The sequence below is a fragment of the Suncus etruscus genome, chromosome 4 (assembly GCF_024139225.1).
Source record: "Suncus etruscus isolate mSunEtr1 chromosome 4, mSunEtr1.pri.cur, whole genome shotgun sequence".
Lineage (NCBI taxonomy): Eukaryota > Metazoa > Chordata > Mammalia > Eulipotyphla > Soricidae > Suncus > Suncus etruscus.
In genome coordinates this window covers 56,867,443-56,880,914 of record NC_064851.1, presented here as the reverse complement: position 1 = coordinate 56,880,914, position 13,472 = coordinate 56,867,443, and the positions used below count along the sequence as shown (strand labels likewise).

The 13,472-nt window shown below is 39.0% G+C and overlaps 1 protein-coding gene across 1 annotated transcript in view; it reads left to right on the top strand.

The window, feature by feature from the left end:
* The first annotated feature begins 580 nt into the window (after positions 1–580).
* The window catches only part of TTK (TTK protein kinase), a 57,905-nt gene continuing 45,013 nt past the window's right edge, over positions 581–13,472 (top strand). Inside the window, exons 1-9 of the mRNA XM_049772314.1 lie at positions 581–719; positions 3,641–3,860; positions 4,380–4,486; positions 7,060–7,203; positions 7,765–7,876; positions 8,041–8,113; positions 8,231–8,316; positions 11,596–11,689; positions 13,305–13,425. Of these exons, the coding sequence (XP_049628271.1) occupies positions 581–719; positions 3,641–3,860; positions 4,380–4,486; positions 7,060–7,203; positions 7,765–7,876; positions 8,041–8,113; positions 8,231–8,316; positions 11,596–11,689; positions 13,305–13,425 (1,096 nt within the window). The remainder of the gene's footprint in view (positions 720–3,640; positions 3,861–4,379; positions 4,487–7,059; positions 7,204–7,764; positions 7,877–8,040; positions 8,114–8,230; positions 8,317–11,595; positions 11,690–13,304; positions 13,426–13,472) is intronic.

The following is a 13,472-nucleotide window of genomic DNA, read 5'->3' as shown; positions in this document are numbered from 1 at the left end:
CAGTCCTGTCTTCTGAATCCGACGCCCCCCAGCATCAAGCCTATTTATTCCCTTAGCCCGCACAATTTTACTTCATATTTCTTGCTACAACAAAATGGTATATGGAATTTCATGTTTTTCTTTTTTTTTTCTTCTTAAAAATAACCTGAATGTGTTCATGGCCAAAAGAAAATGATCCTGGAAAGGAGTTAAAGGAGAGAAAGTGGCAGCTTTTTAAAGTGGGTGGGCAGGTGGGGAGGTCTGCAGTTGCTGCCTTGTGCTGTGACTTGCTGGAAGTTCTGTTCTAGTGCTTGCTTTAGTCTCTTGAAATGTTACTAAGAGGCCGCTGCTATTTTTCTTCGCCAATGCTTATTGTTTCCATGTACTCTAGTAATTTAGGCTTTGTTCTTCTGGGATTTAAAGGGCTGGTCTTAGGACTGGGATAGAGCTCAGCCATAGAGCCATAGCTCTGCCTGTGTGTTTGGCTCAGGGCTTTATTCTGGTGTGAGTAGGGGCTGGGTAAAAGCTAGTCCCAATTTTTTTTTCTTTAATGCTAAAGATTAAAATAAGCATTATCACTTCTATTTTTTTCTCCTTAGAGATGGAAGCTGAGGATTTAAGTAGCAGGGAATTAACAATTGATTCCATAATGAGTAAAGTCAGAGATATTAAAAACAAATTTCAAAATGAAGATCTTACTGATGAGTTAAGCTTGAATAAAGTTTCTGCTGATACCACGGGTGAGTACATTCCTCCTTTTTAGGGAGTTGCTGTGGGATGGGATGTCATTCCTTGAGGTGGCCACCTTGGTTCACTTTCAGAATCTGAGGAACTGGATGATGATGCTGGGGCCCTCTAGGGCTACATTCAGCAGTAGGGGTAAAGGGATTCTAAAGTTCCAGGGATCTGGCAAGTGTGGGGCTACATGTATAACCTAACTTTTGTGCTGTCTCTATTCAAAGTTCCTTTTCAGGTAATGGAATGAAATGTTCATGTAATGCAGTTTTTGCAGCAGTGGATGCTTACCAATACACTTTATGCCTTAACTCATTTGTGTGGTGGAGATATCTCCATGATTTTCTGCCTTTTTAAAAACAAGCCAGTGGGGCCGGAGTGATGGTGCTAGCTCTCTGCCTTGCCCCCATTAGCTTAGGACGGACTGTGGTTCTATCCCCCGGTGTCCCATATGGTCCCCCAAGCTGGGGGTGATTTCTGAGCACATAGTCAGGAGTAACCCCTGAGTGTCGCTGGGTCTGGTCCAAAAAAAAAAAAAAAAAAAACAAAAACCCAAGACAAACAACCCCCCCCTCCAAAAAAAAAAAAAAAAACCAAGAGCCAGAGCCATAGTAACCGACAGGGGTCCTCAAACTTTTTTTTTTGGTTTTTGGGCCACACCCGTTGACACTCAGGGATTACTCCTGGCTATGTGCTCAGAAATTGCCCCTGGCTTGGGGGGACCATATGGGACGCCCGGGGATCGAACTGAAGTCCGTCCTAGCGCTTGCAAGGCAGACACCTTCCAGGCCCCGGGTCCTCAAACTTTTTAAGCAGGGTGCCAGTTCACTGTTCTTCAGACCATTGGAGGGTCTGACTATAGTAAAAACAAAACTTATGAACGAATTCTTATGCACACTGCATAGATCTTATTTTGCAATGAAGAAACAAAACAGATACAAATACAATATGTGGCCCGCGGGCCATAGTTTGAGGACCACTGGAAGGCATAAGCAGATAGGGTGCTTGCCTTGCCCATGATGACCTCAATCCCCAGCATCCCACTTAGTCCCTTGATCCATCCAATGTTGATTCCTGAGTGCCAGGAGTAAATCCTGAACACCACTGGACTTACCAAAAATAAAGGAAAAGAATCATCAACATTTAAGTTCAGATACTGATATTTTTTGTTTGTTTTTGGGCCACACCCTGTGATGCACAGGGTTACTCCTGGCTATGTGCTCAGAAATCACTCCTGGCTTTGGGGGATCATATGGGATGCTGGGGATCCAACCCAGGTCTGTCCTGGGTCAGCCGCGTGCAAGGCAAATGCCCTACAACCACGCTATTTCTCTGGCCCCATGTTCAGATACTGTTTTCTTAACTTTATTACTGTTATTTCTGCCTATAAGTCTGCTATAGAGTTTAATGTATTTCTTTTTTGCTGAAAACTGATAATACATCATCACTCTTGTTTTTTGAGCCACACCCAGTTGATGTCAGGATCATCCCTGGTTCTAGGGGACCATCTGGGGACCAGGTCTCTCTGCGTGCGAGGCAAATGCCCTACCTGCTGTACTCAGTATCACCAATTTATTTATTTTTTATTTTTTTTATTTTGGGCCACACCCGGCATTGCTCAGGGGTTACTCCTGGCTATCTGCTCAGAAATAGCTCCTGGCAGGCATGGGGGACCATATGGGACACCGGGATTCAAACCAACCACCTTTGGTCCTGGATCGGCTGCTTGCAAGGCAAACGCCGCTGTGCTATCTCTCCAGGCCCAGTATCACCAATATTAAGAAAATTATTCCTAAAGCCAAATACTTCAGTTTCCATTTGGGGTATTGTCCTTTTATCCTCAGACCCTTTCTCAGGATTGCCCTTGGGTCTTTTTGTTTTAGTTTCAGAGCTTCCCTGTTAGCTCTCCTTTGCTAAATTAGCTACTGCTTTTGTTTTGCTCTCTGCTTTGAACATTTCTATCCACTCCATACCACCACACCCTACCCATCCACTTACCCTTACTAACATAAGGTTTTTTTTTTTTTTTTTTTTTTTGGTTTTTGGGCCACACCCGGTAACGCTCAGGGGTTACTCCTGGCTATGTGCTCAGACGTTGCTCCTGGCTTGGGGGACCATATGGGACACCGGGGGATCGAACCGCGGTCCATCCAAGGCTAGCGCAGGCAAGGCAGGCACCTTACCTTTAGCGCCACCGCCCGGCCCCTAACATAAGGTTTTTAAGTCTTTGTTAAGTGTTATTTAAATAAGACTTTCCCTAACCCACTTATTTACAATAGCGTCCTCTTATTACCCTTCTCGTTGATTTTTTTTTCCTGTACCACTTTAATTTACTCAAGTGTATGTTTTACTGTCTGGCTTCTGTGCCAGACAGAATATTGAGATGGGGAAAGTTGGTACAGTAATAGTGACAGGGCTTGGGTTTTCTTTGGAAAGTTATGGTGCACAGTGGAATCCTGAGACTGCTCTGAAAGAGAGACTTCATAATGTTTCTAAAGCTATTTTATAAATATTCCTGATGCTTTGCTTCAAAATCTGTAGTTTTATTCTGAGTAGAATATACTATCATAAAAGATATGTGTGGCCAGAGCATTAGCACAGTAGGCAGAGTGTTTGCCTTCCATGGGGCCAAGCCTGGTTCCATATCCAGCATCCCATATGGTCCATTGAGCTTGCTAGGAGTAATTTCTGACTACAGAGCCGGAAGTAACCCCTTAGAATTTCTGGGTGTGGCCCCAAAACCCCTATATCTCCCCAAAAGATATGTGAATAAGGAATGATTTGCTTAATACTTGTATGCTTTCTTAAACTTAACTAATAGTAATTTAAAAGTATGTACATTTATACTGGGGATACAAGTGACTTAATTAAAAGAAAAAGTACAACTTTGTATTATGTCTTCTTTTATATTTGTTCTCTAATTCAGATAATTCAGGAACTGTTAACCAAATTATGATGGCAAACAACCCAGAGGACTGGCTGAATTTGTTGCTTAAGCTTGAGAAAAACAGTGACCATCTAAATGATGCTCTTTTAAATAAATTGATTGGTCGTTATAGCCAAGCAATTGAAGCACTTCCTCCAGATAAATATGGTCAAAATGAGAGTTTTGCTCAAATTCAAGTGAGATTTGCTGAATTAAAAGCGTAAGTATCAGTATTTTAACTTCATTACATAAATACATGACCTGTATTAGGAAAAGGTAAAGTCAGAATATTTGGGGCTGAAGTAAAAGTAGATCTTGTAGGGTGCTTGCCTTGCATGCAGATGAGGATTTGAATTCTGGTACTCCCTACTGTCACCTGAACTCTCCAGAAGTGATCCGTGAGTGAAGAGCCAGGAGTAGCCCAGAGCATTGTTGGCTATGGCCCCCAAACAAACAAAAATCAAAATATTATCAGAATTACTTGTAAAGAACCTGATTTTAAAAAGTGCCTTATTTTTGTGATTGACATATGCCAGGTCTATATTCCCAAAATTTTTTATGTTCTGGACTGTTTTATAGGAATAAAACAAGCCTTGTAACATTTAATTATATATAGATAAAATATCCCATGTCTTTTGGGAAAAAATTAAGAGCATGCCTTAGTTCCATCGAAAATGTTATCAAATTTGGATATTTCTGATCTTTTTCTTTAAATTTGACTCTAGAATCTTTATTACAGTATTCAGGAGCCGGATGATGCACGTGATTACTTTCAGATGGCCAAAGCAAACTGCAAGAAATTTTCTTTTGTACATATATCTTTTGCACAGTTTGAGCTATCACAAGGTAATTTAAAAATGTCAGTTTCGGGCTCGGAGAGATAGCACAGCGGCGTTTGCCTTGCAAGCAGCCGATCCAGGACCAAAGGGGGTTGTTTTGAATCCCGGTTGTCCCATGTGGTCCCCCATGCCTGCCAGGAGCTATTTCTGAGCAGACAGCTAGGAGTAACCCCTGAACAATGCTGGGTGTGGCCCAAAAACCAAAAATAAAATAAAATAAAATAAAAATAAAAATGTCAATTTCAAATATTACATAAGAGATACTTTCTCTGTAGGCTGGAGAGTATACTGTACAGAGGATAAATTGCTTTCCTTGCATGCTATCAACTTGGGTTTGCTTCAGGCATCCTATCTAGTCCCCAGGCACTGCCAGGAGTAATTCCAGAGTTTAGAGATAGGTGTGATCCCAAAACAAAACAAAACAAACAAGAAAACCAAAAAGATATTTCCTGTTGTAGCTTGTATCCTACCAACAAATCAGTCACATGAGTGAAATTTGAGAATATTGGGGAAAAGTTACCACCTAATTATAAAAATGAAGAATTTTATATTAGGTTTTATATTTCACTAGGAATAATTGAGAAATAATGCATTAACAAACTTATGGTGCCTGTGATAGTGATGCTAGGCCACGTTTAACCAGCAATATAGTGACTTATGCAAATAAGATCAAGAGAATAATTTAAAGGGAAGTTAAGTTTTGGAGGTGTTCCAGGTGCAGGAGGTTCTGAAAGCAGCTTTTCAGTTGGGCTTTGGCTGGGCTTGGTTTCTCCATTTCCACCTCTGTTGTATGCTGCTGAAATTTCCTGGGTCAGAAAGACCTTTGGTGCCTGGCCGGGAATCTGGGTGGGAGGACCTGCTCTTCTCTGCTGTTGGTCTCCCTCCAGTGGTGCTGTCTCTTGCTTTCTACCCCATCAGTGACCTTGATATGTTACTGCAGGCTGGGGAACTGAGGTCCTTGCACGAAGCTCCTTCAGTTGAAGAAAGGTGGTGGGCGACATCGTCTGGGATGCTGCCACCATGGGTGGTAGGGCAGCTTAGTGAGGCCTGAGATGAATCAGTAGAACCTTTGTTAATTGGGTTCATATCAGCTACCTTTCAGGACTCTGCCAGATCTGGATACATTAGTAACTTTTGGACTCCTCTTTTCACAATATAGAACTCCGTAGTCGCCCTATCTCCACTACATAGAAACTTCTTGGAATTGTTTCTCTTAATAGCTGTCCAGTGAACAAAGACATCTTTGGTGTCATTTCTGTTGATAAATCTGTAACCATTCTCAGCATTGAGTATTTGACAGTGCTCAGGACTAGGATTGCTAGCAATGCCTTGTACACCTGATTCGGGGCTTGGGGTGTGGGAGTATCTCTGATTGAGATGTTTTCAGACTCTTGAGTCTTCAGAAACTAGCCATCTCATCATCCTTTGGAGATGGGTCTCTAGTTTAGTGCCAATAGTAAATGATAAATTATCAGCCCTGGGAAGGCCTTTCGATTGAGAACTCACCACCATTGGAGAGGCACCCTTCCCCTCTTAGGGCATGTGTAGGAGAAGATCTAGGGAATCTGGCACGGACAGTCCAGAGTGAGAAATGAAGGTAGGTGGACTAGAGCAATACGAGGTAGTTCAGAAGGTGCCATGTGCACCAATGTTCAGGTAAAGGGCATGACACATTCAGTCTAGCACGAGGCACTGAATCATCCTTCATAGTGATGATCCACTAGATACATTATTGAGACTATCTCACATTCCTATTGGAGTGCCAGAGGGGGGTGAGTAATTCTGGGTCTAGCTGGTTGGCTGTTTTCCCGGGAGTTCACAGCTGCCCCTTCATGCAGTTTGCTTTCAGTCACCTACAGTTTGTGGGATTCACTGTTTTTGTGTTTGTGTCAACCTTGGAATGGAATGTGTCTGCAGCAAAAAGCAGCGCATAAGAAACCAGTCATGGGAAAAAGTGCATTTTGGACTGGGGTTCTTGAGTAACCTCTGGGATCTTACTGAGCTAGCCAGGCTTCTAGCTCAGCTACTTTCCCTGCCACTTTCATTAGTCAGAGTTTAACATAAATCACCTGAGGGTTAGGGTTGATATTAATAAGGGTACTTGTGCTAATTAACTCAGAAAAGGTGAAAGGAAAAAATAAAAGGTGATTGATTTTACAGGTATATGACAACAATCCCCTGTATTATGTCCCAGCCCAGATGCCCACTTACAATTTATTGTTCTTATTATAAGGACAATATTGCTGGGAATGTTTTATTGCATTTTATAATACTGAAGTTTTATTTTTCTTTTTAGTAGTAAATACCTTCTGTTTTTGCCTTTCCACTTTGTATTTTTTTTTGGACAATAGTCATAAAGTAATGCTTGATTATGTCAATTGCTTCCTATTATTTAAGTAATTATTGGACAAGAGCTGTTTACAGAAATGAGAAAATACTCATTTGCTTATGAAATAAAGTAATGGGTCTTGGGATAAATATTTTACCTAAGCCTTTGAAATTTTTCCTAGGTCCCAGAGAAGTATATGGAGAATGAGAATTGTTGCATTAAAATAACTTTATTTATTTTTTTACTATTAGGTAATTTTAAAAAAAGTAAACAGCTTCTTCATAAAGCTGTAGAATGTGGAGCAGTACCACTAGAAATGTTGGAAATTGCTATTCGGAATTTAAACCTTTTAAAAAAGCAGTTAATTTCAGAGGAGGAAAAGAAGAGTTTATCAGGTAACAGTTCTAATGTATGTGAATAGTTCTCTGGTAGATTGTCCTGCAAAAAAGCATTGAGTATTATACAGAAAGTTGTTTATGTAGAATAATCAAATCTGATTTAAAATTTTAGATTAAAGAGGATAAAACTTCTAGAAATAAGTCTTACTACTCTGTTGAGATTTTTTCCCCCCTAATCAAACTTGCAATAGTGAATTTAGAACAACTTGATCTAAACAAGAGAATAACTTTGAGGTTAGAGGGATATATAGTATAACATGCTTGCCTTGCAACTGCTGACCCAGGTTCGATCCCCAACATTCATAGGGTTTCCCCAGCACTGCCAGAAGTGACTTCTGAGTGCAGAGTTAGAAGTAAATCTTGAGCATATTCGGGTGTGGCCCAAAAGACAAAAAGATAATGACTTTGCTTTTAGAATTCAGTTTTGTACCTTTATTGTCATGTAATTAGCACATTTATGAATTTATAGTTGGAAAATTATCTTTATAATATGTCCTCTTTGAGGACAAATACTTACCATGAAGTGAAACTTTGCAAATTATGTTTAAAATTTTGCAGCATCTTCATTAATTGCCCAGGAATCCTTGCCTAATTCACTTGGACATTTACAGAATAGGAATATCAATTGTGACTCCAGAGGACAAACTACTAAAACCAGATTTTTATCTGGGTAAGGAAAGAATTTAAGTTCTCAAAACACATTTATCTTATTCATTTACTTAAATGTTTTTGTGTTATGTAGTATAAACTGTTCAACAATTATAGCAATTAATTACAGCAATAATTGAAATATATGTAATGTTTTTAACCTGGGGTTATTCCTTTCTGTTTAAGAGAGAACATCCCCCCTCATGATGCAGAGATAAGTTATCAAAATCCTTTGAAAAAAACAAACAAAGCTAAAAGGGTAAGTTTTTAAATCTATTTTGAGTTTAGTCATGTATATAGTATGTATGTACATATGTGTATATATATAGTCTGTATATATAATTTATATTAATAAATTTTTCAAAAATATTTTTAGTCTTGCCCATTTGGAAGAGTCCCCGTTAACCTTCTTAGTAGCCCAGATTTTCAAGAAAGGACTGCTGTACCAAAAATTACGAAAAGGTATGTTTGAGTTTTAATTTGTTTTCAGTTCTTGAAGAATGATAGCAAGGTGATTTTTGAGTCTTTTATTACATAATAATAATTGTGATCTTTTTATTTGGTATTGGAGATTTCTGAGTTATGGTCCAGGGAGCAGATGCAAAGGGGCTGGGATCATGTGTCTTGCATGTGGGAGGCCCTAGGTTTTCTGTGAAGCACCACTCTGAGTCCCTGCCCCCAGCACCTCTGGGTGAAGCCCTGGAGAAGACTATTTCTGAGGGGAACTGGCTGGACCCTAGAGACATTGTATCACTTATTCTAAGCATTGAACTCCTCCTGGTTGAATAAATAGTACCGGGAGTTGACTCCAGGCCTTTAAAATAAAGGTCTCTCTAAATACAGTTGGAGTGAAGGAATGAGTGGGCAGTATGATTTTATTTTGCTTTTTTACTTGTTCATTGAAAATATTAATTAGGGCTAGAGCATTGGTACAAACAAGTAGGATGTTTGCCTTTCATGTGGCTGACCCCAGTTCAAAATCCTGAATTTCATATGGTTCCCTGAGCACTGCCAAGAGTAACACATGAGTGCAGAGCCAGGAGTAATCCATGAGCATCTCCAAATTACCCCCATCCTCTAATGTTCATTAAAGGATCTTTTTAAAAACCATGAAACATGGAAGAAAGGAAAAGTAAGTCAGCATTAAGTTTAGAAAGACTGAGCAGATATTCCTGGAATAGAAAATCCTGATGTTTGAATATTTCTTGCTTATAAGTAACCTCTTCGTTTGGAGGGAGGGAATATTTTTTTCCCAGTTTCTGTCTCTTGAGACAGGGCTATTGGGGAGCTCTCCATGTCTCCAAGCTGACGGCATCATTAAGAACTTTTCAGTGCAGTGAAAGATGAAATGATTCAGCATGTTTGACGTGTTCTTTTTTCCTTCAACTTGGGTGTATTATGTTTTTTTTTTTTGTTTGTTTGTTTTTTTGGTTTTTGGTTTTTAGGCCACACCCGGCGGTGCTCAGGAGTTACTCCTGGCTGTCTGCTCAGAAATAGCTCCTGGCAGGCACGGGGGACCATATGGGACAGCGGGATTCAAACCAACCACCTTTGGTCCTGGATCGGCTGCTTGCAAGGCAAACGCCGCTGTGCTATCTCTCCAGGCCCATGTATTATGTTTTTTTAAGAGAATTGGGGATCTTGTTTTCAGATTAACTAAGGTAGAATTTTAAGGCTTTGCTTTTTATTTTTTATTTTTTTTTTTTATTTTTTTTTTTTTTGGTTTTTGGGCCACACCCGGTAACGCTCAGGGGTTACTCCTGGCTATGCGCTCAGAAGTCGCTCCTGGCTTGGGGGACCATATGGGACGCCGGGGGATCGAACCGCGGTCCATCTCCTAGGCTAGCGCAGGTAAGGAAGGCACCTTACCTCCAGCGCCACCGCCCGGCCCCCAAGGCTTTGCTTTTTAAAGGCAAAAGGCGAAGTGGGAAGGAAGTCTGCCACACTCAGTAATATTTGGGTTACTCTCAACTCAGTGCTTAGTGGATCATGCAGTGGTGGTTGAGGTGTTTTAAATTTTTTTTTTTAAAGGAGCTGATGTTCACATTTCTAACAGGGTCTCATATACCACATCAGCACCACACCCTCCCACGGAAGATCCTCTTATCCTTCGCCACTTTTGTCCTCTGCCATGGTAAACTATTCTGTAAAGCAGTTCTCAGTTTTTGTATATCGGGAATTAAATCCAGACCTCTTGCATAGACAGCATGTGTTCTTGCCCTTTGAGCTGTTTCTCTGGACCTCTAGTTTTCTCTGGTGCCTCCTAGATCTCCCTCTGTCCCCCTCTTTTTGAGTCTGTCCAAATCATGTTCTGGAGCCAGCCTTCTGGCCATTCCCAGCCAACGACATTAGCAGTTCAATACAGTGGGCCAAATGGTGCTGAGTGAGGACCCTGTTATCCTGGCCATTACCTGGGTCACCTTGGTGCTTAGGGCCTCCAGAGCTATACTCAATGATACTTATAAGACGTTGTGGTGCTGGGGTTCGACCTGGGGTCAGCTGTATACAAAGTATGAACCATAATCCCTGATCTAATCTTTTTGGACCTCCTCTGGTCTGTCATTTCTAATTACTATAGTTCATAACATCTATTAGGAAAGATTTCTTGAATTTCAGAGAATCATTTTTGAAACAAATTTCAGAAATAAACAGATAGCTTTTAGTTGGTTTTTAGACCTAAATTTCTGTCATATATTTATGGCTAAATATTGGTATTAAAACAACCATTTTATTGTTGAGGTTAAGTATCAGAATCTTAGGCTAACTTTCATTGCCATTTTATTTGGTTTTGGGGCCAAACTGGCAATGCTCGGGGTTACTCCTGTCTTTGTATTCAGAAATTATTCCAAAAGGCGGTCAGAGGATCATATGGGATACTGGGTATTACACCCGGGTTGGCTACATGCAAGGCCAATGCCTTACCCACTATCACTCTGCCCATTCATTTCCATTTGAATTCTTTATCCCTAGCTTAAGAAGAAAGTCATTTTTTCATTTCAAAACAAAACCAAAACTAGCCATTTTTTTGTGATTGGTATGGTAGACTGTGGAGGCCCACAGAAAGTTTTATTTTCTTTTATGGGGGGGGGGGGCTCAGGTGCTTAGGGGTTATTCCTGGCTTTGTGTTCAGAAATCGCTCCTGGCAGGCTCGGGAATATGGGATGCTGTGGATTGAACCCAGGTTTGTGCTGGGCCAGCTGATTGCAAGGCAAATGCCTTGCTGTTGTGCTATTGTTCTAGCCCCAGAAAGGCTTATTCTAGTTATTTTGTACTTTTTAGGGTGGGGGTGGGGGGTAGTGCTCAGGGTTATTCCTGGCTCTCTATCCAGAGATGATGATCCTGATAGTGTTCTCTACCATATGAGGGGTCCAGGGCTTAAATCTGGCTCTGGTGAATGCAAGGCAAGCACCTTATTTTGTATTATCTCTCAGCTGCTATGTCCTTGTTCTCATTCTTCAACTCTGCAATGTGAAGTTTCAAGTCTTCAACCTTCTCTTTTCCCATGTTCATGACTTAATCCCAACTGTTGAATATTATGCAATGATGTAGGCAGTTGCTGAAAATTCATTTCTATCCCTTTCTAATTTAGTCACATTTGTACTAGATTCATGGTTTTAGAAATATCTTCTCAAGGTATCTTTTTCAAATTATAGACATTGCAAAAGGCCACTTTAAAATGAATAAAATAATACATGGAAAAACTAATATCTAAAAAACTTAAAATTGTGTTATTGTTAATAGACAGACCTTTGGACCAGAATGCCAAGATATGCTTACACCTCTGCCTGGATCTAAATCAAGTGGAAATGATTCCAGTGAATTGAGAAATTTAAAGGTACTGCAATTTCTAAGTCTTTATATGGAACAAAGTTTCCTGATCTGGGTTCTATAAAGACAATTCTAGAGAAAGGGATTCCTAATATTTATGGTATTTTAAGCATATTTATTTTCAGTGACCCCAGAGATGTCATACCTTGCGCCTGCCTTGCACGTGTGAGACCTTAGGTTTGATTCCCCAGTACCATCAAAACAAAATAATAAAACCACTAAGAGATGTAGTGCCTTTACATCTTTTACACTGTCCATTGAATGTTTCTTCAATGCTTGAGGTGGGAGAGTAAGGATTGTGGTAATAGTAAGCAATACTATTATACATGTATTTAAATAGATTAGTTACTATTATACATGTATTTAAATAGATTAGTTGAATTAGGCAGATTAGATTTGCCTCCTATATATTTCACTAGTCCTTTAGTATTATACATGTATTTAAATAGATTAGTTGACCTAAGATGAAAGTAGGTAGGGAAACCATTCTCCCTAGATTTTATTTTTTAGTGTTTGGTTATAAAATCTAACAAGTTATCGGAGACATATGAATAAAATAAAGCGACACATTGGTGCTGCACTGACAGGTCCTTGCAGCTTTGTATTCAGTTTCTAAGATAGGAAACAATTTTATTACCTGGTATGCTCATCTTTAGGGGTTATTCTATTGATATTGTTCTTAGCCCTTGGTTTTAGAATGTGTGTCTTTTCAGTTTTATAATTTATATAATCCCTCTTTTTCAGTTTGTTCTCCCAAACAGTAGTTGTGACTAAATACGGCTTAGAAAATAAATAGTGCATTGATATTTCATTGTTTTATAATTTACATAGATCTTAATTTTGACTAATAATATTATTTTGGTTATAAACTATAGTATAGGTAACTTTGGGAGGTCACTTATGGGGGCACATGGGACCATATGGGATGCTAAAGATCTGCCTCCTATATATTTCACTAGTCCTTTAGTAGCAATATTGAAGCATGTTTTATGTTTGATTCATATTTTCTAATCTCTTATTAAATGTTTTTTAATTAAGGCACTGTGATTTACAAAGTTGTTCAGAGTTGTGATTTACAAAGTTGTTCATAGTTGAGTTTCAGGCGTACAGTGTTTCAGTGACAATTCCAGCACCAATGTCCATTTCCCTCCTCTATTGTCCCCATCCCATGTTTAACATCTTTTTAAGTGAATATATTTTAGCAATTAATGAATGATTGTTTTAGGAGCCACATTCAAGTTCCTTCTTTTTTTTTTTTTCTATTTTTTGGTTTTGTTTTTTTATTTTCTTTTTCAATTTACTTCTTACTCAAGATTAAATGTACAAGGCAAGGGTCACTGTGCTATATCTCCATTCCCAATTAATGAATATCTCTTGAGAATAAATTTATCAATTTTATTTTACTTCTAAATTTATGTTGGTCATTTTCATCTTTGTGTAGAGTGTCTGTATATGATTCTATGGAAAATTCTCTGAGCACTCTTTTTATATACTTCAGGATATTGTCATCTAGGACAATACTTATGGATTTTTATAGCAATATTTATGCTATTATTATAATTATATATTATTATATGCAATATTTATGCTTTTATGGAAATTTATTTGATATCTTCATGTAGTCCGTTCACAATATTCATTCAAAAGAACCTCTGATGTCAAATGAGAAGAATTCTGAATGCAGTACTGATTCTATAACCCTGAAGAATAAAACGGAATCAAGTATTTTAAAAAAATTAGAAGGTAAGAATGACAAAATAGATTTTCTTTTTATTTTGTTTGTTTGTTTG